At 44.7% G+C, this 25,711-nt stretch overlaps 1 protein-coding gene across 1 annotated transcript in view; it reads left to right on the top strand.

The window, feature by feature from the left end:
* LOC140198371 (polyunsaturated fatty acid 5-lipoxygenase-like) overlaps positions 1–25,711 on the top strand; it is a 77,937-nt gene that overhangs the window by 7,313 nt on the left and 44,913 nt on the right. Inside the window, exons 3-8 of the mRNA XM_072259467.1 lie at positions 5,668–5,739; positions 9,020–9,302; positions 9,488–9,569; positions 13,974–14,096; positions 20,354–20,460; positions 24,946–25,115. Of these exons, the coding sequence (XP_072115568.1) occupies positions 5,668–5,739; positions 9,020–9,302; positions 9,488–9,569; positions 13,974–14,096; positions 20,354–20,460; positions 24,946–25,115 (837 nt within the window). The remainder of the gene's footprint in view (positions 1–5,667; positions 5,740–9,019; positions 9,303–9,487; positions 9,570–13,973; positions 14,097–20,353; positions 20,461–24,945; positions 25,116–25,711) is intronic.

Here is a 25,711-nt window from a genome sequence, read left to right as displayed (position 1 = left end):
GTGGATTCATCGGACTGACTGTAAACTCGTCAGAAGAAGGATAATGGAAACAGAGGGAAAATAATATCATGATGAATGTGCTAGTGCTACTTTTTGTACTATGTATCCCAGGTCTCCAAACAAGTCTTCCTTTCTCTGTGCCACACATATGCAGGACAAGTAAGACAGTCAGTTTGTTGGATATGTGCCAGGTTACCCCAACGTGTGGAATCAGGAGTGTCCTTAGAAGGAGTACCCCTGAATAGTAGTGACAGGTTACCTGTGAGATTTATGAATTCTCGGAATAAGCACCCCCCCTCCCCGCCTCGTTTCACGAGAAATATTGCTTGGTATTGCGAGAAATATTGCTTGGTATTGTCTACTAATACCAAGCAATATTTCTAACAATGTACTCTAGGTAGTTCAATAAAATCAAGTTGCAGACAAGAAAAAGGTCCACCTGGCAAGGGGGTGTTCCCGGGAAAACAAGGTATCCTTTTCCCAGTATTTGCCTTTTTACATAATAGGCATGCCTTCGTCTGTTTTTCAGCTGCTGATTGGGAATTAGGGTGCCACCAGGATTGTAATAATGTGGTTACCATTCCCTCCTTGCCCAGGTGGGTACAGTTGTGCACATAATCAATCAAGACAGGTAAAATGATATTTGAACCGCAGGGGTCAGCCACAATTGGGTGTTTTTATCATAGTGGCATCCCATCTAAGACCAGAACTGGTGTACCTCAGCAGGGGCGTCCCCCTGAAATGCACTAATTTCCCCCGTGTCTGGCATACCCGTTTGCTGTGGCGTTTGAACCTGTTTACTCCCCATTGGTATAATAAGCGGCTGGTGGAGAGCTGCTTGTGTTGCCGCCTCATCCGCCCTAGCGTTTCCCTGGGACACCTCATCAGTAGCTCGTGTATGTGCGGCGCATTCAATGATAGCTACTTGGAAGGGGAGCCGAAGAGCCTCGAATAAATGGTAAACATATAGGGCATTACTAATCATGGGTTTTTCTTTAGATTATGAGGACACTCAATCCTCTTTTATTGTCATTTAGAAATGCATACATGCATTAAGACAGCGGTCCCCAACCACCGGGCCGCGAGGAAGCGATATGATTTGGCGATCCGAGCCAGCTGCACCTTTCTTCATTCCCTGTCACGCCCTCTGTTGAGCTGGAACGCACGCGAGGTCATTACCCGCGCGTCATCCATGTCAGCGCGGGAAGGAGATCAACTCCTCGAGCTTGCGAATGACGGCGGGCTGAAAAGTATGGTTGACATATGTTACGTACCCCGTAACTGGGTTGCCAAACCAGCAGAAATGGACCACTTAGTTGGAGTCTGGATTACTGGAACTAAGAAAGTTTTATTAAAGAAATAAGTAACACAGTACTCTAATCAAAAGGATATAAATGCAACAGTTTAGCAATGATAAAACACACATGTACACAGAACTAGGATAATAGGATCAATCAAGCTCTATCGCAGTCTAGGGGTAAATGACCAGTTTCAAATGACGCAAAGTTCAGTTCAGTTCACAGTAATCGCTGTTGTGCCGTTGGGGCGGGGAGGAGAGAGAACGAATGAATATGCAAATCGGATTCCAAACAGACCTTTGATATTCCTCGCAGTTAGCTTTCGGGCGAGCCCTTTGTAATGACTTCTGAGGTCACCGACTGTGACCCCTCCGTTCCAGATACGATCGTTCTTCTGCGGTGAACCCGGCACCCAGGCAAGGGCGGACACACACACCAGATCCCGCCCGACCGTACCTTTCCACCCTGTGCGTCTGGATGTATTGGAACAGCAAAAAATGCATGTTGTACATCCATTATTGTAAATACTCAGGCGGCTGCAGGTATCAACTCAAAATAGTTGCAGGACTTGGGGTTTGGAATGGAACGTGACTTGGACTCACCCTGACCGTTCCAATAATAAACAACAGCTCGTCTCATCTGGGTTCGAGTATTGTCAGACCAATCCACATTGTTAGTCTGGATCATATCTGCAACACTGGGAGGAACACACTACAATAACACAGCATTAAACAGGGGTGAACCTTGTCCCTGGTTAAAAGCTGAATCACTAGCAAACGTTCCGTAACAGGCAACAAAACGTTCCCAATACTCACTTCCTGTCTCTCCAGGTTTGGGCTTGCACTCCAGCACCCCGTTAATATTTACTGGTTGTTGAAGGGCTTGCTCCAGTGCTTGAATCAAATGATTAGTCCGATTATCACGATCAGGGACTTTTCCTTCCAAATCCTCCTGAGTCGGAACCGATCCTGTATCATCACTCATTTGTTGCAACCATTTACCTTTCTCTTTTGGGGATAGAATCATATAACATAGCCCAAATAGGTTGTTAGTAGTAGCCCCATACACTTGAATAGTACTCCGGACATACTGGACAAATTAAGCTGACTTCTCCTTCTGGTCCAAATAACAATGGACCCAGCACTGATCCCTGTGGCACACCACTAGTCACAGGTCTCCACTCGGAGAAGCAATTCTCTACTACCACTCTTTGGCTTCTTCCATTGAACCAATGTATGATCCAATTTACCACCTCTCCATGTATACCTAGCGACTGAATTTTCCTAACTAACCTCCCATGCGGGACCTTGTCAAAGGCCTTACTGAAGTCCATGTAGACAATATCCACTGCCTTCCCTTCATCCACTTTCCTGGTAACCTCCTCGAAAAACTCCAGTAGATTGCTCAAACATGACCTACCATGCTCAAAGCCATGTTAACTCTCCTAATAAGTCCCTGTCTATCCAAATGCTTGTAGATTCTGTCTCTTAGTACTCCCTCCAATAACTTACCTACTACCGACGTTAAATTTACTGGCCTATAATTTCCCGGATTACTTTTCGATCCTTTTTTAAACAATGGAACAACATGAGCCACTCTCCAATCCTCCGGCACCTCACCTGTAGACAGCGACATTTTAAATATTTCTGCCAGGGCCCCTGCAATTTCAACACTAGTCTCCTTCAAGGTCCGAAGGAACACCCTGTCAGGTCCCGGGGATTTATCCATTTTAATTTTCCTCAAGACAGCAAGGACCTCCTCCTTTTCGATCTGTACAGTTTCCATGATCTCACTACTTGTTTCCCTTAATTCCATAGACTTCATGCCAGTTTCCTTAGTAAATACAGACGCAAAAAACCTATTTAAGATCTCCCCCATTTCCTTTGGTTCCGCACATAGCTGACCACTCTGATCTTGAAGAGGACCAATTTTATCCCTTACAATCCTTTTGTTCTTAATATACCTGTAAAAGCTCTTTGGTTTATCCTTCACTTTGACTGCCAAGGCAACCTCATGTCTTCTTTTAGCCTTCCTGATTTCTTTCTTAAGTATTTTCTTGCACTTCTTATACTCCTCAAGCACCTTATTTACTCCCTGCTTCTTATACATGTCATACAACTCCCTCTTCTTCTTTATCGGAGTTGCAATATCCCTTGAGAACCAAGGTTCCTTATTCCTATTCACTTTGCCTTTAATCCTGACAGGAACATACAAATTCTGCACTCTCAAAATTTCTCCTTTGAAGGCTTCCCACCTACCGATCACATCCTTGCCAGAGAACAACCTGTCCCAATCCACGCTTTTTAGATCCTTTCTCATTTCTTCAAATTTGGCCTTCTTCCAATTAAGAACCTCAATCCTAGGACCAGATCTATACTTGTCCATGATCAAGTTGAAACTAATGGTGTTATGATCACTGGAACCAAAGTGCTCCCCTACACAGACTTCTGTCACTTGTCCTAACTCGTTTCCTAACAGGAGATCCAATATTGCATCCCCTCTAGTTGGTCCCTCTATATATTGATTTAGAAAACTTTCCTGAACACATTTTACAAACTCTAAACCATCTAGACCCCTAACAGTATGGGAGACCCAATCAATATATGGAAAATTAAAATCCCCTACCACCACAACTTTATGTTTCCTGCAGTTGCCTGCTATCTCTCTGCAGATTTGCTCTTCCAATTCTCGTTGACTATTGGGTGGTCGGTAATACAATCCCACTAATGTGGCCATACCTTTCCTGTTTCTCAGCTCCACCCATAAGGACTCAGTAGACAAGCCCTCTAATCTGTCCTGCCTGAGCACTGCTGTAATATTTTCCCTAACAAGCAATGCTACTCCCTCACCTTTCATTCCTCTGCCTCGATCACATCTGAAACATTGGAACCCTGGAATATTAAGCTGCCAGTCCTGCCCCTCCTGTAGCCAAGTTTCACTAATTGCTATAACGTCATAATTCCACGTGTCAATCCACGCCCTCAACTCATCCGCTTTCCCCGCAATACTCCTAGCATCGAAATATATACACCTCAGAAGATTTTTACCACCACTCACAACCTTTCTGTTAGCAGATTTGCTTGAACTTTTAACATCATTTATTTTCACCCCAGCCACACTGTCAGCTCTGGCACTCTGGTTCCCATCCCCCTGCAAATCTAGTTTAAAGCCTCCCCAATAGCATTAACAAGCCTCCCTGAAAGGATATTGGTCCCCCTGTAGTTCAAGTGTAACCCGTATCTCTTGTACAGGTCCCACCTGCCCCAGAAGAGGTCCCAATTATCCTGAAATCTGAAACCCTGCTCCCTACACCAGTTCCTCAGCCACTTGTTCATCCTGCAGAGCATCCTATTCCTACCCTCACTGGCACGTAGCACAGGTAGCAATCCTGAGATTACCACCCTCGAAGTCCTGCTTTTCAACTTCCTACCAAGCTCTCTATACTCACTCTCCAGGACCTCCTCACTCTTCCTTGATATGTCATTGGTACCGATGTGCACCACGACATCTGGCTGATCATCCTACCACTTCAGAATGTCATGCAATCGGTCAGAGACATCCTTGACCCTGGCACCCAGGAGGCAACAAACCATCCTGGATTCTCTGTCACGACCACAGAACCTCCTATCTGCACCTCTAACTATCAAGTCCCCTATCACTACCGCTCTCCTCTTTTCCCCCCCTCCCTTCTGCACTGCAGAGCCAGACTCAGTGCCAGAGATCTGGCTACTGCAGCTTGTCCCAGGTAAGTCATCGCCCCCCCCAACAGTATCCAATGCAGTATACTTGTTGTTGAGGGGAATGGCCACAGGGGCACCCTGCTCTGCCTGCCCTTTCCTCTTCCCTCAGCTGACAGTGACCCAATTTCCTGTCCTTTGCTCCTTTGGCGTAACTACCTCCCTGTAGCTACTATCTATAATCTCCTCATTCTCCCGAATGATCCGCAGGTCATCCAGCTCCTGCTCCAGTTCCCTAACGTGGTTTGTCAGGAGCTGCAGCTGGATGCACTTCTTGCAGGTGTTGTTGTCAGGGACACCGGAGGGCTCCCTGACTTCCCACATCCTGCAAGAGGAGCAATGCAACATCCTGCCTGACATTCTCTCTACTCTAAACAATCTGAACAAAAAAACTTACCGGAACCTACCCTGGCCTTTGCCTGTTCTCGCGGAAGCCTGTTGAGCCAAAGCCGTCCCACTCTGACTCAGTCCACTCCGATGATGGCCGCTACAACGATGGCCGCTGTATATGGTGGTCTGCTTTTTAAACCTTGGCACGCTACATCACACGCCTGCGCAGTGCAGACCATTCTCCCCGAGCAGTGTTTAAAAAATGATTTTTTCTACCCAAATTCTTCCACTCTCTTCTTCAGCTGCTTGCTTCGACTGAAAGCAGCTCTCTCGACATGAAAACAACAGCGTTGCTAGATCGTCGTGAGAATACGGTGAGATGCCGATTTCACCAGACTGCAGCTTGCAAGCATTTAGTGCGGGGCCCTCGAAAATGCTGGGCCCGTAGCATATACTACTTTTGTTACTAGGTTAATCCGGCACTATCAGCTAAAGGCTATACAGTATCGGGATCCGAATCACGGCACCAAATGTGGAATTAAGTCAAATCAGACACTGTATAATTTCAATCAACCATTTCTTCTTTATTACAACTTCAGCCGGCGAGAGATCTGAGATTTACAGTGGGCAAGACTCAACCTCTTACCAACTGGACCTTCCCAGGATCTCTGATAATACTACAGATACAGCTTATTTTATAGTCATTCTGGACAAGGTCACTCATTGTGATTACAACATCTTTAACCGTCATGCTGAATCAGTTCCCTGTTATCAGTGCCCCTCAAGGTTACTATTAAGACAACAGTTTATTGTACTAGACAGCGATTCTACCCAGTAGTCACCTGACCTAATCACACATCAGAAATAAATTTAGACAGTTCAGACAGTTTCAACTACAAGTTAGTTATAAAACAGGAACAAGCTTAAACCTCCAGGACAACATATTTCATTGCAGTTACAAGTACTTGACAGTCAGTCAGTCAGTCAGTGGGTGCCATCCGGAATGCAGGGTTGGCAGCTATGCACCTCCATCTTCTTTGATCTTGCGACAGCACCGAGTACAGCCTCCCCTCCAGTTTGTTCTCGATGGCTGCCTTGACACCGCCTGCCACCGCCCCACCGAACCCAAGCCCGAGGCCGTGTCGGCCTCCAGCCGCGGCCGCTTCTTCGAGCTCGGCCCTTCCTTCGGCGGAGGCCTCGGGCAGGTCCAGGCACACAGTGCAACGCCCAAGTTCATCATGTCTCTTCTAATTATGTGCATAGCATACGATTCGTGGACACGTGGTGAGGCTTTAATCTCTTCCACAGAAGATGGCCGTTGGCTCACAAGGAGCTCATCCGCCCTTTGTCAGGGCTTGTTTTTTTTTAGTCCTGCTGGGTGTCCTCACATCCTCCTCACCAGACTAAGTCCGGTGGAGGATCCGGCCCAAGTATGTGACAAGACACGTGTTATTTCGTTAATACTTAAAAAAGAATCAGCAAAACATTTATTAACTCTTTAACTTCATTAATACACTTCTTCATCAATAGCACACGCTCTCTAATCCAGGCGGCATCCCGGTGAATCTGTTCTGCACCTTCTCCATGGCCTCCACATCCTTCCTGTTTGCTCTGTTGTAAGTTATCCCTGGTGTGTTACCCCTGCTGTAAATTGGCTCCAGTGTGTTACTCTGTTGTAAATTGCTCCTTGTGCATGTCCTGTGGGGCTTATTCTATTGTTGAAACTCCCTTGATTGTGTTCGTTTAAAAACTGTGGCTGCTTTTCCAATTGGTTAACTGCCCAGTGTCCAGTTTCAAATATCCTGGGTATATTCTGACTCCCTTTTTTAAAGGCAAGTGGCACTCATGACCTTTGGGAAAGTATGCACTGCTTGTGCTTTTAACTAAGTATGTTTGTTGAATATTCAGCTTTGTAGTTACTGTAATTTGAGGAACATGAATGTTCGGTTGAACTTTTTATTGTTTGTAAATAAATAATGAATATACCTATTAATGCAGTCAGCATTTCCTATCTCACTTGCCAGACCCACAAACGTGGTTCAACATTACAGTATATTACGGCTCTCTGTGGCTATAAATCTCACAGATTCATCTCCCTCTGGCAAAAGAAATTCTCTTCATCTTTGTTCTAAATGATGTCTTTTTTTCTGAGGCTGACTTAGACTGATCGGGATGGAACATCAATCTGGTTTCACTCTCTGCAGTTGCTGCCTGACCTGATGAGCTTTTCCTTTTTTTCTGATTTTATTTCAGATTTCCAGCATCTGCAGTTTTTAAAAAAATCTATTTCTGGAAGAATTCATTTGAATCACTTACATGGCCTGGTGTGCTTGTGTGTTTGAATCTTAAATGGCCCTCTGGAGCAATTAGGGATGGGCAAGAAATGCTGGCATTACCATGTGCATCCACTTCCAGTGATTGCAAAAATAAAGTAAAATCCAAGAAGATTTTTGGGGAGAACTCCAGAGATATGAACAACCCAGACTGATTAAATATGCTCCAAATTCTCTTCTCAGGGTTCCTGCTCACTCCTGTCTATCTTTCTATCTATCTACCTTCACGGAACAGGTCCTTCCTGCCCAACAAGCTATGCCACCCAGTAACCCACCAATTTAGGGAGGGGAGGGAACGTCGACTCAGACCTTGAGAGGCCTGTGTCGACATTTTCATGCCTTTCTTTCTTTCTTTTCAAATCTTTTTATTATTATTATTATCCAAAATCAACACGAGTACATCGAAGTAAGCAACACTTACAATGTCTCAAGAAAGAGAAACATTATTTAAAGATTGAAAAAGTTTTGGTGATAATAAAAAACCCCTACTAAGCAAGAAAAAGTGGAGGGGAAACCCCATTAGGTGTTCAACCCCGGAGCCATGCGTCATACAAAAAGCTTCTAAAGATAAACATCAAACTGCCAGCAAGAAAAAAAAGTACCAAAAATTTACAATTAGATCGTGGAAGAAATCTATCAGTTAACTCAAATGATAATAACGAGCAAATGTACCTCATCTTTTCTCAAAATCAAATATAGGTTCAAATGTTTGACTTCTAATTTTCTCCAAACTAAGACAAAGCATTGCTTGAGAGAATCCCTAAAAAAAACTTTAAATTCGGTTATAAGATGCTATAATAAAGCAGAAAAAGAGTTAATAGCATATTTAACCCAACTAAATTTTCAAAAATACCAATTAATAATATCATAAGTAATTGAACCCTCCCCTAAATATATATATGTTAAAAGAACCCCCATTAGTAGGAAAAACTACCAATTAGTTAATTAAGAAAGAAACAAATAAAAACATCAGACCAGATATTAGGTTTTCATGCCTTACAAGGCGCAGATTAGAAGTCTGTGTGGGGCGCCACTCCTCACACAGATACTAGAGCAATGTGTGGTTAAGTGCCTTGCTCAAGGACACAAACATGCTGCCACAGCTGAGGCGCGAACTGGCGACCTTCAGATCACTAGACGAACACCTTAACCACTTGGCCATGTGCCCAACACACTGATTTAACTGTAGCCTAATCACAGGACAACTTACCATGGCCAATCACCCTTTTAACTTCCTTGGACTATGAGAGAAAACTGGAGTACCTGGGTGAAACCCATGCTGCCTTACGGGGAGTCTCCTTACAGGCGGTGTCAGAATTGAACTTCGAACTCCAATGCTCCGGGCTGTAATAATGTTGTGCTAACCATCTTATTTTGTGATGCGACCTCTGATTTGAATGGTCAGGTGCATGAATACGGGGTGGAAAGTGAGAAGAACCTGGGTTGCATCTGGTGGGTGCAACTGGACAAGGAGAAGTTCCTGATGGGGGACGATTGGTTCTGCCGCTACGTGATGGTACAGACGCCTTTGGGAGAGAGCCTCGTCTTCCCCTGCTACAGATGGTTGTGTGACAATGACAGTGTCTCTCTCCGGGAAGGATCAGGTGAGACTGCGGGAGAAGGGTTGGGGAGGTGGCGAGGGATCAGCAATGGATACCACTTTATACTACAGGGAACAGCAGCCCTGTGTAGGCTACAGTTAGACCATGCGCACGTTATATCGGCTTCTGTAAGTACGAAATGCCAAACATGCCTGTGAATTTGATCCTGTAATCTCTTCTCACCACAGCTAAGCGACCCATTGATGACACATTACCCGTCTTTCAGTTGCATCGTCAGAGGGAGCTCGAGGACAGACAGAAGCTGTACAGGTAATGGTGGCTGGCAGCTCGCCTGGAGTCCTGGGAAGTTGAAGCAGCCAGATTTGTTCCCAGTGATTCCTTACCTAGGGAGGCAAATCCCAGACTCCACATTTCTAGCTCCTTTCCATCATGGCGTTAAGGTTCTGTGGGGATATATCAGAGGATTTTATTCCCTAATCCCACAGGAGCCTGACCTGTTATGTGCTTGGAATCCCTGTCCAGTTAAGCAGGGATCCCTTACTTTCAGATTAGAAGGAAAAGGGGAGAAGGCAGGAGACTGGGGCTGAGGGGGAAAATGGATCAGCCACGATGAAATAGTGGAGCAGACCTGTTGGGCCAAATAGCCTAATTCTGCTCCAATACCTGTTGGTCTAAAATGCATTTAACTTCTATTTTTATAAAGTTTTTAATTATTTGTTGTGGTTCATGTATTTTGAATTGTTTAATATTAAAATAGTAAGAACAATTTGAATAGTTTTTTAAAGAATCAGTGATTTAGAGTCAGATTTATTATCACGGACTAATATGATGTGAAGTTTGCAGCAGCAGTACAGTGCAAAGGTGTAAAAAGCATGAAACTATTTGCCAGGGAAATGGGACTAGCTTTGATAGACATCTTGTTGTTGGGTATGGAATGATGCATGTCTGGATGGTACCCGAAACAAAACAAATTCACTGTACCTCAGTATATGTGACTACTGATCTATTGGTATTGCAGTCAGGTGACTTCAGCAATTATTATGGCAGCAGAAGGATCAAAACCCAGGAGTAAAAATAGGATGAGTAGAAAACTGGTACCATGGTGGACAGAGGAATGTTGTCAGGCTGTAAAAAACAGAAATAGAGCATTCAGGCTAGTTAAAAGAACCCATAATATGCAGCATTTGATTCAATATAAGAAGGCACAGGCAGTGGTGAGAAGAACTATATGTCAAGCTAAAACGGCAAGTTGGAGGAGTTTTTGCAACAAAATAGGAAGAACAACACTTGTGGGAGAGATATGGGGAATGATTAAGAGGATGGGGGGAGATAGAAGGGAATGGGAATATCCAGTAATGATATCTGAGGAGGAAATAGGAGTCTCCAGTAGGGATAAGGCTGAGATCATGGCCAAATCCTTTTCACAGATACACAGTTCAGAAAATTTGTCTGAAGAAGGGAGAAGGAGAAGGGAAAGAACAATGAGTCAACACCCAGGTATGTTAAACAGGAGGGGGAAAAACTGATGATATAATTGATGATCCACTTACCTTGGCAGAAATGGTGAGAGCGATAAAGAGATCAAGACCAACCTCCCCAGGGAAAGATCTGATATGTTATGTTATACTAAAAAATCTAGGAGAAGGAGCGCTCTTGAAGTTGCTGCATTTTTATAACAGAGTGTGGGAGGAGGGCAGATTACCAAGTGCATGGAAAGAAGCAGTTGTAATTCCAAAAAGGAAACCTGGCAAGGATCTGTCAAAACCCACTAGCTACAGACCAATTGCATTAACATCAAGTATATGTAAGATAATGGAAAAGATGATAACAGAAAGGTTATCGTATGAGCTTGAGAAGAGGGGAATGCTGGCAAGTTATCAGAGTGGTTTTAGGAAGGGAAGGAATTCCATGGACTCAGTGATAAGGTTAGAGACTGAAATAAGAAAGGTCCAGGCAAATAAAGAATCAGTAGTTGCAGTGTTTTCTGAGATTGAAAAAGCCTATGATATGATGTGGAAGGGAAGATTATTAATTAAACTGCACAAGATGGGGGTTGGTGGGAGAGTTTTTAATTGGATTAAAGATTTTTGTTTGGTAGAAAAATTCAAGTTCGGATTGGATCAGAATTATCAAAACAGTACATAGTGGGAAATGGCACACCTCAAGGTAGTGTGATTAGCCCGTTACTTTTCATCATTATGATCAATGATATTTTCACAAAGCTACCAATGGATTTAGGTAGGTCACTGTTTGCTGATGATGGGGCCTTGTGGAAAAGAGGCAGGGACATGGAGCATATAATCAGGAAACTACAAGAAGCAATTGATGAAGTTGTGGAGTGGGGTTCTGACTGGGGATGTAGATTTTCAGTCAAAAAAACTCAAACTGTATCTTTCACCAGGAAAAGAATTGAAGTAGGGAAGAAGTTAAGGATGTATGGGATTGAATTAGAAAGGGTTGCAACATTTAAATTTTTGGGAGTTATATTTGATTCACGATTACCATGGGCTAACCATATCAGGAAAGTTGAGGAGAAATGTAAAAAAGTAATAAAGGTAATGAGATGTTTGACTGGTAGGGAATGGGGAGCAAGTTGTTCAGTGTTGAAGAGAATGTATGCGGCTTTAGTAAGATCTGTATTGGATTATGGAAATATAGTATATGGATCAGCAGCTAGGTCTCTTATAAAGAAACTGGATGTGATTCAGGCGCAGGCTTTGACAGTGTGCAGTGGGGCTTTTAAAACATCTCCAGTGTCAGCCCTACAGGTAGAAATGGGAATAATGCCTTTGGAACTAAGAAGGATGCAACTGATGGCAAACTACTGGGCTAACTTGCAGGGGCACAATGATTCTCACCCTACTAAAGGAGTGTTGCAGGAGTGCTGGGAAAATGGGCGGTTTCAGAGGGATACCTTTAGTCGGGTAGGGAATGATATCGCGAAAGAATGTGGAGTATTTGATCTGAGGATAAGTCCTTCAGTAGTTTATCCGGTTGTAGCTCCATGGAAGCTTGTATGGCCTGACATAGACTGGCATTTGATAGAGGTAAAAAGGAAAGAAAGTTATAAAACAGATTTGGTAAATGCATTTAACTGTCATGTGATGGAAAGGTATAGTGATTATACTCAGATTTATATGGATGGTGCTAAGAGACCTGTAACAGGAGTGACAGGGTTTACTTGCAAAAGAAATTGGAATCAGCAGGAGAACATCTAATAAGTTAGGGGTGTTTACAGTGGAGATGCTGGCAGTGTTGGTTGCGTTGCAATGGGTGCAGAAAGCTAGACAAGCCAAAGCATTGATATGTTCAGATTCATCCTCAGTTCTAGCAAGTTTAAGGTCTTTTCACTCAAACATTTGGCAAGATGAAGTCCTTCAGTCAGTCACAAGAATTGCAAATCAGGGAGGTCAGGTAAAATTTCGATGGGTTCCAGCACATGTAGGGGTGAAGGGGAATGAGAGGGTGGATGAGTTGGCAAAGAGGGCATTAAAGAATGAAAATATAGAAATGCACATTAGTATCAGTAAAGCAGAGGTCAAGTGCATAATCAGAGAAAAAATCAACCAAATGTGGCAAGAAAGATGGGACAGGGAGGGAAAAAGGAGGCATTTGTATCAAATACAAAAGAGTGTTGTGGATACAGAAGAGAGGAAACTGTGTGGACTAGGTTAAGGCTGGGGCATTGTGCATTTAACAAAACATTGAAAATGATAGGGAGACACCAGACAGGATTGTGTGAGGAATGTCAGGAAGAGGAGTCAGTAGAACATGTAGTTCTGAGTTGCAGGAAGTATGGAATACAGAGAGAAATGATGAGAATTAATCTAAGGGAATTGTGGGTGCAGGAATTCACATTAAAAGGGTTGCTGGGCATGGGTGAGAGAACGCAGGTTAGGGTATTTTTAGCTTTCTTAAGGGGTACAGGGGCTTTTTATAGGATATGATGGATAAACAGGAATAGGGTACTAGGATGGCCAAAGATGGGAGGATAAAGTGTAGGTTAGGTTGTGTGTGTGTGTGTGTGTGTGGATGGATGTGTGATTGGGTGAAGGGATTTAGAATGTAAGTCTATTACACACTCCGGAGCAGAAGGTGGTGGTAATGCACCACTAAGCTGGGTGCCAACCACCGTAAAACAAGATGGAGAGAGAGAGAGTATTGTAGGGCTAGTATCTACTCAGTGGGCTGATAATGTAAATAGTGGGCAGAATCTTTTATAATTTTTTTTTTAAATACTGGCCTATTTGATGGCCAACATCGCTACTAATTGATGAATTGAATAGTCATAATAGTAATAATGAAACTCTTAAAAAGGTCTGAGAGAGGGTAGCCCTTACATAAGAACATAAGAAAGAGGAGCAGGAGTAGGCCATCTCGCCCGTGGAGCCTGCTCCGCCATTAAATAAGATCATGGCCAACCTGGCCATGGACTCATCTCCACCTACCTGCCTTTTCCCCATAATCCTTAATTCCCCTACAATGCAAAAAGCTATCCAACCTTGCCTTAAGTAGCCTCTACTGCTTCATTGGGTAGAGAATTCCACATGAACTCTGACTCTCTGACTCTCAGTATGGATTTACCGGTTTGGGTCTCCAGAGGGGGAATAATCTCCTGAATTTGGGATAAGGATCCTTCCCAGTGAGTGAGGGTCAGGACGTCCACAACCACTGCCCGCAGTGTGCCGACGCAGCCCGCTTTGTGTTGTGCAGGTGGAAGGTTTGGAAGGCTGGCGTCAGCAAGTGCATTGCCGCTGAAACCGAGGACGACCTCCACCCAGATGTCAAGTTCGATGACGACAAGCGTGCCGACTTTGAGAACTCCTTGCGATTGGCGTGAGTTCAGCGTTCGCTCTGAGTCGTTCCTTAAAGTGCGGTTGAAGCAGTATGGGACTGGGAATGCGGGAATGGAGAGCCCCTCCTCCAGGATTCTATTCATTTATTTATTCTATTTAGAGATAGAGGGCGGTAACAGGCCCTTCTCGCCCACTGCTCAGTTACACCTACACGTATGTGACCAATGAACCTACTCAACCACATGTCTTTCTCAATGTGGGAGGGAATTGGAGTATCCGGAGGAAACCCATGCGGTCACAGGGAAATGTGCAGACTCCTTACAGACAGCGGTGCGAATTGAGCCTGGATCACTGGCACTGTAAAGCGCTACGCTGCTACCACGCCATTGTCATGCTGTACACTGACAGACGACTGGACCAAGGTGCAGAGAAACGACAGACTCCCATGTAGAGACAGAAACCTAGTTCACTCATAGGGATTCCAACAGAAAGTCGGTGGCTCGACTGAGCAACACCGTGAGACAAATCATTCACTTGTCACGAGGACCCCGTGATCGGCACTAATTGGGAGCCCCCTTTAAATAATCACAGTATGCAGAAAACCGGAGCCAGTCAAACAGATTAAATAGAAACAGGGCTCAGCGACACTAAATAAGATAACAATTAACAAATACAGGTGCACAGGCCAAAGGACTCACAGCAACCATGCCTCCTGGGTCACTGGAGTTGGTTCTACTCGCTGTACTTCTGTGCCGCCCGTGAAGGGAGTATCAGTAATAAGGGTGCACGATGGTGCAGCGATTACTTAACAGCGCCAGCGATCGGTGACGGGGGTTCATTTCCCGCAGCTGTCTGTAAGGAATTTGTATGTTCTCCCCGTGACTGTGTGGGATTCCTCTGGGTCCTCTGATTTCCTCCACTGTTCTGTAGAATTAGGATTACTAAGCTGTGGGCATGCTATGTTGGTAACACTTGCAGGCTGCCACCATCATAATCCTCGCTGATCTGATTTGACGTAAATGACGCATTTCACTGTACATAGAATATAGAAAACCTACAGCACAATCCAGGCCCTTCAGCCCACAAAGTTGTGCTGAAAATGTCCCTACCTTAGAAATTACTGGGCTTACCTATAGCCTTCTAATTTACGAAACTCCATGTACCTAACTAAATGTCTTAAAAGACCCTGTTGTATCCGCCTCCACCATCGTTGCCACAACCCAATCCACACACTCACCACTCTCTGAGTAAAAAACTTACCCCTGATATCTCCTCTGTACCTGCTCCCCAGCACCTTAAACCTGTGTCCTCTTGTGGCAACCATTTCAGCCCTGGGAAAAAGCCTCTGACTATCCACACAATCAATGCCTCTTATCATCTTACACACCTCTATCAGGTCACCTCTCATCCTTCATCGCTTCAAGGAGAAAAGGCCAAGTTCACTCCACCTATTCTCATAAGGCATGCTCCCCAATCCAGGCAACATCCTTGTAAATCTCCTCTGCACTCTTTCTATGGCTTCCACATCCTTTCTGTAGTGAGGCGACCAGAACTGAGCACAGTACTCCAAGTGGGGTCTGACCAGGGTCCTATATAGCTGCAACATTACCTCTTGGCTCCTAAATTCAATTCCACAATTGATGAAACCCAATACACCGTATGCCTTCTTAACCACAGAGTCAACCTGCGCAGCTGCTTTGAGTGTCCTATGGACTCGGACCCAAGATCCCTGTGATCCTCCACACTGCCAAGAGTCTTACCATTAATACTATATTCTGCCATGATATTTGACCTACCAAAATGAACCACTTCACACTTATCTGGGTTGAACTCCATCTGCCACTTCTCGGCCCAGTTTTGCATCCTATCAATGTCCCGCTGTAACCTCTGACAGCCCTCCACACTATCCACAACACCTCCAATCTTTGTGTCATCAGCAAACTTACTAACCCATCCCTCCACTTCCTCATCTGGGTCATTTATAAAAATCACAAAGAGTAAGGGTCCCAGAACAGATCCCTGAGGCACCCCACTGGTGACCAGCTTCCATGCAGAATATGACCCATCTAAAGCCATTCTTAGCCTTCTGTGGGCTAGCCAGTTCTGGATCCACAAAGCAATATCCCCTTGGATCCCATGCCTCTTTTCTTTCTCAATAAGCCTTGACTGGGGTACCTTATCAAATGCCTTGCTGAAATCCATATACACTACATCTACTGCTCTTCCTTCATCAATGTGTTTAGTCACAAACTCAAAAATTTCAATCAGGCTCTTAAGGCATCAGCTGCCCTTGACAAAGCCTTGCTGACTACTCCTAATCACATTATACCTCTCCAAATGTTCATCAATCCTACCTCTCAGGATCTTCTCCAGCAACTTATCAACCATTGAGGTAAGAGTCACTGGTCTATAATTTCCTGGGCTATCTCTGCTACCTTTCTGGAATAAAGGAACAACATCTGCAACCCCCCCCCCCCCCCCCAGTCTTCCCAATGGGAACCTCTCCCGTCCCCATTGATGATGCAAAGATCATCGCCAGAGGCTCAGCAATCTCTTCCCTGGCCTCCTACAGTAGCCTGGGGTACATCTCATACGGTCCTGGCAACTTATCCAGCTTGATGCTTTCCAAAAGCTCCAGCACATCCTCTTTTTTAATATCTACATGCTCAAGCTTTTCAGTCTGCTGAAAGTCATCACTACAATCACCAAGATCCTTTTCCATACTGAATACTGAAGTAAAGTATTCATTAAGTACCTCTGTTATTTCCTCCGGTTCCATACACACTTTCCCACTGTCACACTTGATAGGTCCTATTCTTTCACGTCTTATCCTCTTGCTCTTCACATACTTGTAGAACGCCTTGGGGTTTTCCTTAACCCTGCCCGCCAAGGCCTTCTCATGGTCCCTTCTGGCTCTCCTAATATCCTTCTTAAGCTCCTTCCTATTAGCCTTATAATCTTCTAGATCTCTAACATTACCGAGCTCTCTGAACCTTTTGTAAGCTTTTCTTTTCTTCTTGACTAGATTTATTACAGCCTTTGTACACCGTGGTTCCTGTACCCTACCATAACTTCCCTGTCTCATCGGAACGTACGTATGCAGAACTCCACATAAATATCCCCTGAACATTTGCCACATTTCTTCTGTACTTTTCCCTGAGAATATCTGTTTCCAATTTAAGCCTCCAATTTCCTGCCTGATAGCTTCATAATTCCCCTTACTCCAATTAAATGCTTTTCTAACTTATCTGTTCCTATCTCTCCAACGTTATTGTAAAGGAGACAAAATTATGATCACTATCTCCAAAATGCTCTCCCACTGAGAGATCTGACACCTGACCAGGTTCATTTCCCAGTACCAGATCAAGTACAGTCTCTCCTCTTGTAGGCTTATCTACATATTGTGTCAAGAAACCTTCCTGAACACACCTGACAAACTTCACCCCATCTAAACCCCTCGCTCTAGGGAGATGCCAATCAATATTTGTGAAATTAAAATCTTCCATCACGACAACTCTGTTATTATTACGCCTTTCCAGGATCTGCTTCCCTTTCTGCTCCTCGATACCCTTGTTACTATTGGGTGGCGTATAAAAAACACCCAGTAGAGTTATTGTACATTTCAATATTCTTATGACGAATAAAGCTGAGGTCCTCTCTCAGCTGAAAGGATTGATTCTGGGATCTGGGATTTTGGGGAAGAGAGGGCAAGACCTGGCTGTGACCAGTGAGGAAGCTGGAGAGGGAGAACAGAGATCCTGGGATGAGTGATACACCTGCTGCCTGCACCTTCTCCCGCAACACCAGTCACGGCCCCAAGCGGTCCTTCCAGGTGAGACAACACTACACCTGCGAGTCTATCGGGGTCATCAAATGTATCCATTTCTCCCCATGTGTGGCCTCCTCTACATCGGTGAGACCCATCACACGTTGGGAGCTACCTCTACCTGTTGCAAAAACCAGCATCATCCAGTGCCCACCCATTTCAATTCAACTTCCCATTCCCATTCTAGCATGTCTGTCCATGGCCTCCTCTACTGCCATGGCTAGGCCAACCTCAGGTTGGAGGAGCAACACCTCATATTCTGCTTGGGTGGCATGAACATTGATTTCTCTAAATTCTGGTCATACTCCCCCTCTGCTCATTGTAACTTCCTCCATTCCCCATCCTGGTTTCCCTCTCACCCCATTTCTTCAGCTCACCTGTCCATCACCTTTCTCTTAAAGCATGCCCTCTAGAGTTTGACATTTCTACCCTGGGAAAAAGATTCTGACTGTCTATGCTCTCTATGCTTCTCATAATCTTGTAAGCATCCATCAGGTCTCCCCTCAACCTCTGCTCCTACAGAGAAAACCGACACAAGTTTGTCCAACCACTCCTTATAGCACATATCCTCTAATCCAGGCGACATCTTGGAAAATAACTTCTACACCTTCTATAAAGCCTCCATATCCTTCATGTAAGAGGGCATCTCCTTCCCTTCCTGCGATTGTTCACTGTTCTCTCCTACCAAATTTCTTCTTCAGCAATTTACTTCCTCCACCTATCACCTGTTAGCATTGTACAACATCCACTGCCCACCCACCCACCTTCTCCCTCACCTGGTCTCACTTATCACCTGCCAACTTGTATTCCTTCTCCTTCCCACCTCCCCCACCTTCTTATTCTGGCTTCTACCCTCTTTCCTCTCCAGTCCTGGTGAAGGTTCTCAGCCTGAAATGCTAACTATTCATTCCCCTCCATGGATAGTGCCTGACCTGCTGAGTTTCTCCTTTGTGTGTGTTGCACAGTGATCCCAGGATTAGCCAAGAGGGAGGTTATTGTCCCTGGGAGTACGAATAGTTGGGGAAAACTGGCCTATTGTGGGATTTCCGTAATTTCCACCGGATCACAAATCAGGGAACATTTTTGACATTAACAATGTTCAGAAGGATTTGATGTACAGAGGACTCCTAGGTTGCATGTATGTATAGTTTCCTGCATAGAGAGGCAATGAAGGTGAACGGCATGCTTTCCTACATTAGTTGGAGCATTGAATGGAAGAACAAGGAAGCCATTTTACGGCTGTATAAAACTTTGGTTAAGCTACCCTTGGGGTATTGTGTGCAGTTCTGGTTGCCCCGTTAGAAGGAGGATGTGGAGGCTTTGGTGAGGGTGCAGAAGAAGTTTTCCAGGATGCCACCTGGGTTATAGGATATGAGCCATAAGGGGAGATTGGACAAATTTGGGTTTCCTCTGGAAGATCAGAAGCTGATGGAAATTTACAAAAATGATGAGATGGGGTAGACAGTCAGAAGTTTTACCCAATGTCAAAATGTTAAATACTAGAGGTGAGAGGAGGAAAGGGTAAAGATACACGGGGCAAGATTCAAGGTGAGAGTGGGGAGATCGAAAAGAGATCTAAGAGGGCACCTCTTTACACGTAGGACAGTGAGTGCCTGGAATGAGCTGCCAGAGGAAGTGGTCAAGCAGGGTACCATTGCAGTGTTTAAGTGGCATTTGAATGTGTACATGGAGGGGAGGGGCTTGGTAGATTACGGTACAAACTCAGGCAAGTGGGACTAGCAGGGAAAATACTGGGGTCAGCATGGAGTGTTAGGCTGAATGGCCCTGTTTCCGGGCTGTGTTACTCTGTGACACAAAAGCAAGATATTCTTTTATACAGAGTTGTGGGTGCCTGGAATGGAGTACCTGGGGCAGATAGTGACGTTCAAAAGTGTATTAGACATATGAATGTGCAGGGAATGGAGGAATCTGGATCAGGTGCAGGCAGAAGAGATTTAATTTAATTTGGAATTGTGTTGGAGGACACCCGGTTAGAACAGGCACGAGGAGGAATTTCTTCAGTCAGAGGGTGGAGAATCTGTGGAATTCCTTGCTACAGATGGCTGTAGAGGCCAAGTCATTGGGTTTATTTAAAGACATGAGAAAATGTGCAGGAGCTGGAGATCCAGAGCAACACACAAAAGGTGCAGGAGGAGCTCAGCAGATCAGAAAGCATTTATGGAAAAGAGTAAACAGTCAGCGTTTCAGGCCAAGACCTTCTTCAGGACTATTTAAAGCAGAGTTTAATAGGGTCTTGGTTCGCAAGGGTGTCAAAGGTTAAAGGGAGAAGGTAGGAGAATGGGGTTGAGAGGGAAAATAAATCTGCCATGATCAAATGACAGAGTAGACTCGATAGGCTGAATGGTCTCACTCTGCTCATATATCTGATGGACATTATGAGGCGAAGAGCCTATTCCTACTCTGTACTGTTCCATGTACTATATTCTACACTCTTCGATATCTCTTCTCAGTTTAGGGGAACTGTTTCTGAAGAAGCTTGTGAATATGCTCGAAAGTCCATGGGACAGTCTGGAAAGCTTTCAGAGGATATTCTGGAGAGTCAAGACTGCCATAGGAGGTAAGAATTTAGTAAATTGTGCACCAATTAGCACAACATCCAGGGTCTGGGAATCCTACAGGTTTATGCCAAGGTCAGGAAGTTGGGATTTCTGCCCACAGTGGTAAGGTTGCCAGGTGAATTGTCCATACAATTCCATCCCAGCTCTTGTACATTTAGCTGGAGTGCTGTCACAGGAAAGCAGCATTCACGATCAAACACCCCACCATCCGGACCATGCTCTCTCCTCACTACTACCATCAGACAGGAAGCACAGAAGCCCTAGGTCCCACACCACCAGATTCAAGAATAGTTATTACCCTTCAACCATCAGACTCCTGAACAGCATGAACCCACCTGAACTCTGAACTGAATCCACAACCTGTCGACTCACTTTCTAAAACTCTGAAACTCATGATCTCAGTATTTTTTTAAATTTTCATATTTTTTACACATTGATTGTCAACCTTTGTATGTAATTTTTCAAAAATTCTATTGTATTTCTTTATTTTCTGTAAATGCCACAAGAAAGTAAATCTCTATGTGGTATATGGTAATATGTACTTTGACAAGAAATTTACTTTGACTTAGGGTTCCTAGAAACACTTTATTAGAACTCCAAATCCACTATTCTTTCCCCTCATATTTTTTATGATATAGAAGGATTTGGCCATTTGATCTATTCAGTCAGTTCTCACTGCGATCACTTCAACCACCTCCACCAAAAATCCCTGTTCGCTATCCCCTCACACCCACCTGTGCCCCGTACAATTTACAGCCACCAATTGATCCACCAACTCGCCACAACTTTTGAACCTGAGATAAAACTGGAGACCCCACGCGAAGGGGGTCTCACACAGACAGACACACGGACAGCAATGGAGGGCAGAATCGAACCCTGGTTCTTGGAACTGTGAGCCCGTAGCTCTACCCACTGTGCTGCAGTTCCACCCCAGATTCTCAGCTCTGCACTACCCTTTTGTTCTGTCTCAGCCTTCTGTCGACTGGTTACCCACCACACCCCCACCACCCCCACCCAACTCCCTATCCTCTTCTTCCTTCTGCCTTACAAACTCTCCCTGATAATATCAGGGCTGTAGGGAAAGGACCCTGACTTTTCCTTCAACCTCTGGATTTTTCCTGTTTCCCTCAGAATCTCTCCCCTTATCTGACAGCTGATCATAGAGCCATCTGTCTGTAGGCCTCTAACCTCACTGGATATTAGAAACATAGAACAGCACAGTCTGGGCTCTTCACTGCATGTTTCATGCCTTAGTCTGACCACCAGGGGGCGTTGGAGTCCTCCAGGCTCTGATGACCCTTCTCCCCAATTAGTAGTTGATTATTATCATCTGTGTCTTGTTTTAGTTATCAGTGCACCCGTGCCTTGTTTTGTTTGTCTATTTAAGTTCCCTCTGTTTTGTTCATTTTTGCTCTGCCTTCAGTTTACCTACCCTGGTGAGGAGTGCTTCTCGAGTCATAGCCTGTGCTCCCTACTGACAAATCAACAAGTGAGGATTCCATCCTCATCTCTAGTCTCCTCTGGACTTGGGTCCACTGGTCTAAGTCTTTCATGGTTGACCACTGGTTAAGATGTGAAACTTCACTATTAGAGCGCTGGTGCAAACTCAGCTTGACACCCACCCCCGTTACTTCACGATGTTGCACTGACCTTTGACAATGCTCCTCAATTATTCTAACCCTTCCCTCATACACAGCCCATAAAGTGTGGTCACATGGTCTCTTGGAAGAGTTGTTTGGAGGAAACTGGTATTGACAACCTCAAAACCGTGCATCAGGAACACACTGAGACACTGTGGGCGTGCCTGAGGAGTACATCACTTCAACATCTGCCCAACACCTCTGCCCCATGTGTGGGAACGGTTCCCACATTGCCCTCATCCTGACCCTTTACACTGAGAGCAGCCGAGAAGGAAATAAGGGAGTGTTGGGCCTGAATGGGTGGAGACGATGTTCTATATTGCAGCAAATCATCCTGTGATGTCACTGGAGTGGTTTGGTGCGGTCTTTTATTGATTCTATTATGGCTATCACTCTATTAAGGATTTCTTGAAACTACCAGCAAGTAAATGAATCTCAGGCTTGCATATGGTGACATACAAGTACATTGATAATAAATTTACTTTGAACTTTGAATGATTTGGTACAGACAGGGTGAATGCACAAAGCTATCCCCCAGTGTTGGCAAATCAAGAACTGGAGGCATAAGTTGAAGGTGAGAGGTGGACAGATTAATAGTGACCAGAGAAACAACTTTGTTTCCCAGAGGTTGAGCCATATATGGAATGAGTTGCCAGAGAAAGAGGTAGAGGCAAGTACATTAACAACAGTTAAAAATAAATGTGTGTGTATGAGAAATGGAATTGTAATTGGTTTATTATTGTCAAATGTACTAATCTATAATTAGAAGCTTGCTTGGCATACTGTTCATACAGACCAAATAGTTACACGGTGTATTGAGGTAGAACAAGGTAAAACAATAACAGTGCAGAATAAAGTGTAACAGCTACAGAGAGAGTGCAGTGCAGGTAGACAATGAGGGTACAGACTGGGAGCTCGAAAGTCCAACTTATTGTCAGCTTGAGGGGGATATGAACCAAATGTGGGCAAATGGATCTTAGATGGGAATTGTGGTCAACATGGACCTGATGGGCCAAATGGCCTGTTTCCCTGCTGTATGGCTATGAGTGTGTGATGTCACAGGAAGTGAGGTTTCAGTATGAATGGGGGGGGCAGTGAGAGAAGGTCCCATTTTGGTCCCACCATTTAATAACATCACCCCTGATCACATTGTAAAGTCAACTCTTACACCCAGTAGCCTTCACCCATTTGCTTTATCAAATATCTCCCTTCAACCTTTTCAAACATTCCTATTGCCCCCACCCTTTCAGGAAGAAACTTTGAACCCTCTGACAGAAAGAGTTCAGTTTCTTTGTTTCTTCCTCTCTGGCTCTCTCTGCCTTCCCATGTCTCTCTGTCTCTCTCTCTGTCTCTGGAGAGGAGGTGGAAGATGCCAGAATAGAAAAGGTGGGGAGGGGGAGGGGAAGAAGGATTATCTAGAAAATGAGACATGAAGTCAGGTGGGTGGGAAAGGTAAAGGGGTGAAGAAGAAGGAATCTGATAAGAGAGGAGAATGGACCCTTGGAGAAAGGGAAGGAGAAAGGCACCAGGGGAGGTGTTAGGCAGGTGAGGAGAAGCGGCAAGAGGCCAGAGTGAGGAATAGAAGAATAATGTTTTATTCTTCATCTTGTTGTGAGTTTTCCCTTGAACTACCTCAATACACTGAGGCAGTGAAATGATCTGTGTGGATGGAATACAAATCAGACATTTCACTATACCTCAGTACATGTGGCAGTTAGAGACCAATTTGCCAACTTAGTGATATCAAATCTTGCAATCTTTCACTGTTCAGGTAACATGTTCTCTTTAAATTTTGCCCCTGTCAAATTTGAACATTATACCTCATTGTTAGATCTTTGGCCACTCACGTAAGCTACCTATATTTTGTTGTAGCCTCAGACATCCTCTTCCTGGCTTCCACAAAGGCAAGGTGGTGGGTTCTGGTACAACAGTCTGTGGGTGGAACTCAGTGATTCAGGTAGCAGCTGTGGCGGGAAATGGACTCTCAACATTTTGGACCAAGACCCCATTTTGGACAGCATGTGTCTCAACTTGAAACATTGACTGTCCATTCCCTCCCCCCACCCAACAGACTGTCCAATCTCCCCACCACGCTCCTTGGCATCATCAGTACATTCAATAACACTGCCTTTGGAGATTTTGTACATAAATTGCGAAGGATGCTACACAAAGAGGCTAACGGGAACTTTTTCATGGACCTCGAAGGAAATAAGAAAGTTTGAAGATCAAAATACATATATGTCACCGTATACAGTACTAACCTGAGACTCAACTTTTTGTAGACGTTTACAGTATAAGAAATAAATACCATAGAATCAGTGAAAAACTACACACAAGTAGCTTGCAGATGTTTCGTCACCAGTCAATGTGACTTACTCCGTGGGCAGTTGTTGGTGTTTCTCTCTGGGAGTCCTTGCTCGCTTGCCTCCTCTCCCGTTCACTTGCCTCAGTCCTGATTGACTACTCCTTCAGTTAACCTTTGAATTCTATTGGCTCACATTTCTTTGGCTCTTAGGGTTCGTAGATGGTGTCTATTTCAAACATCTGCAAGCTAATTGCCAAGCTCAGTGAACACCGCAACGTCAAACACCTCAAACCGAACTACCAATATTCACCACCATCCTAAAGTGCACACAGAAGCAAACAAACGGCAACAAACAGCTCACCAATGAGCAAGGAAGGGCAAAGGGTGCTTCGCCATCTCTATGTTCTTTTAAGGTCACAGAAAAACTTAGTAGAAGGCATTTTTCTACAGGAGATCATTACTCATGTGATGAATTTCTTCTTATCTCTCCTTCCTTCTCTATCCTTCCCCCCCCCCCACCCATTTCCGTTATCTACCAGTCTACGTGGCGAAACACTGGAAGGAAGACTGGTTCTTTGGGTACCAGTTCAAAAATGGTTGCAATCCCTGCTTGATCGAGAGGTGCACGGAGATCCCAAAGAAATTCCCTGTGACAGACACCATGGTCAACCAGTTCCTCGGATGCTCTACACTGGCACAGGAAATGAAGGTGCGTGCATGTGGCTGGTACTTACTGCATTAGGGTCAAAGGACTACCAGGGTGGCACAATAGAGCAGTGGGTAGAGCTGCTACCTCACAATGTCAGAGATCTGGGTTCAATCCTGACCTCTGGGGTGTGTGTGTGTGTGTGTGTGTGTGTGTGTGTGTGTGTGTGTGTGTGTGCGTGTGTGTGTGCGTGTGTTTGTGTGTGGCGGAGGGGCAGGGTAGTGTTTGCATCATCTCCCTGTAAACGTGGTGTTTCTTTAGATTCCTCTCCCATCCCAACGATGTGCTGGCTCACAGGTTAATTGGCCAGCTTAGATATGGAGATCCCATTCCCAAGGTCAAACACAGAGTGAAGCTCTCTCTACAATGTCCCAGCACATTATCTCAGGGTGAGACACAGAGTGAAGCTCCCTCTACACTGTCCCATCACACACTCCCAGGGTGAGACACAGAGTGAAGCTCTCTCTACAATGTCCCAGCACACTATCTCAGGGTGAGACACAGAGTGAAGCTCCCTCTACACTGTCCCATCACACACTCCCAGGGTGAGACACAGAGTGAAGCTCCCTCTACACTGTCCCATCACACACTCCCAGGGT

The sequence above is a fragment of the Mobula birostris genome, chromosome 5 (assembly GCF_030028105.1).
Source record: "Mobula birostris isolate sMobBir1 chromosome 5, sMobBir1.hap1, whole genome shotgun sequence".
NCBI classification, from domain to species: domain Eukaryota; kingdom Metazoa; phylum Chordata; class Chondrichthyes; order Myliobatiformes; family Myliobatidae; genus Mobula; species Mobula birostris.
The sequence above is the reverse complement of the archived record's forward strand: the minus strand, read 5'-3'. Positions and strand labels throughout refer to the sequence as shown.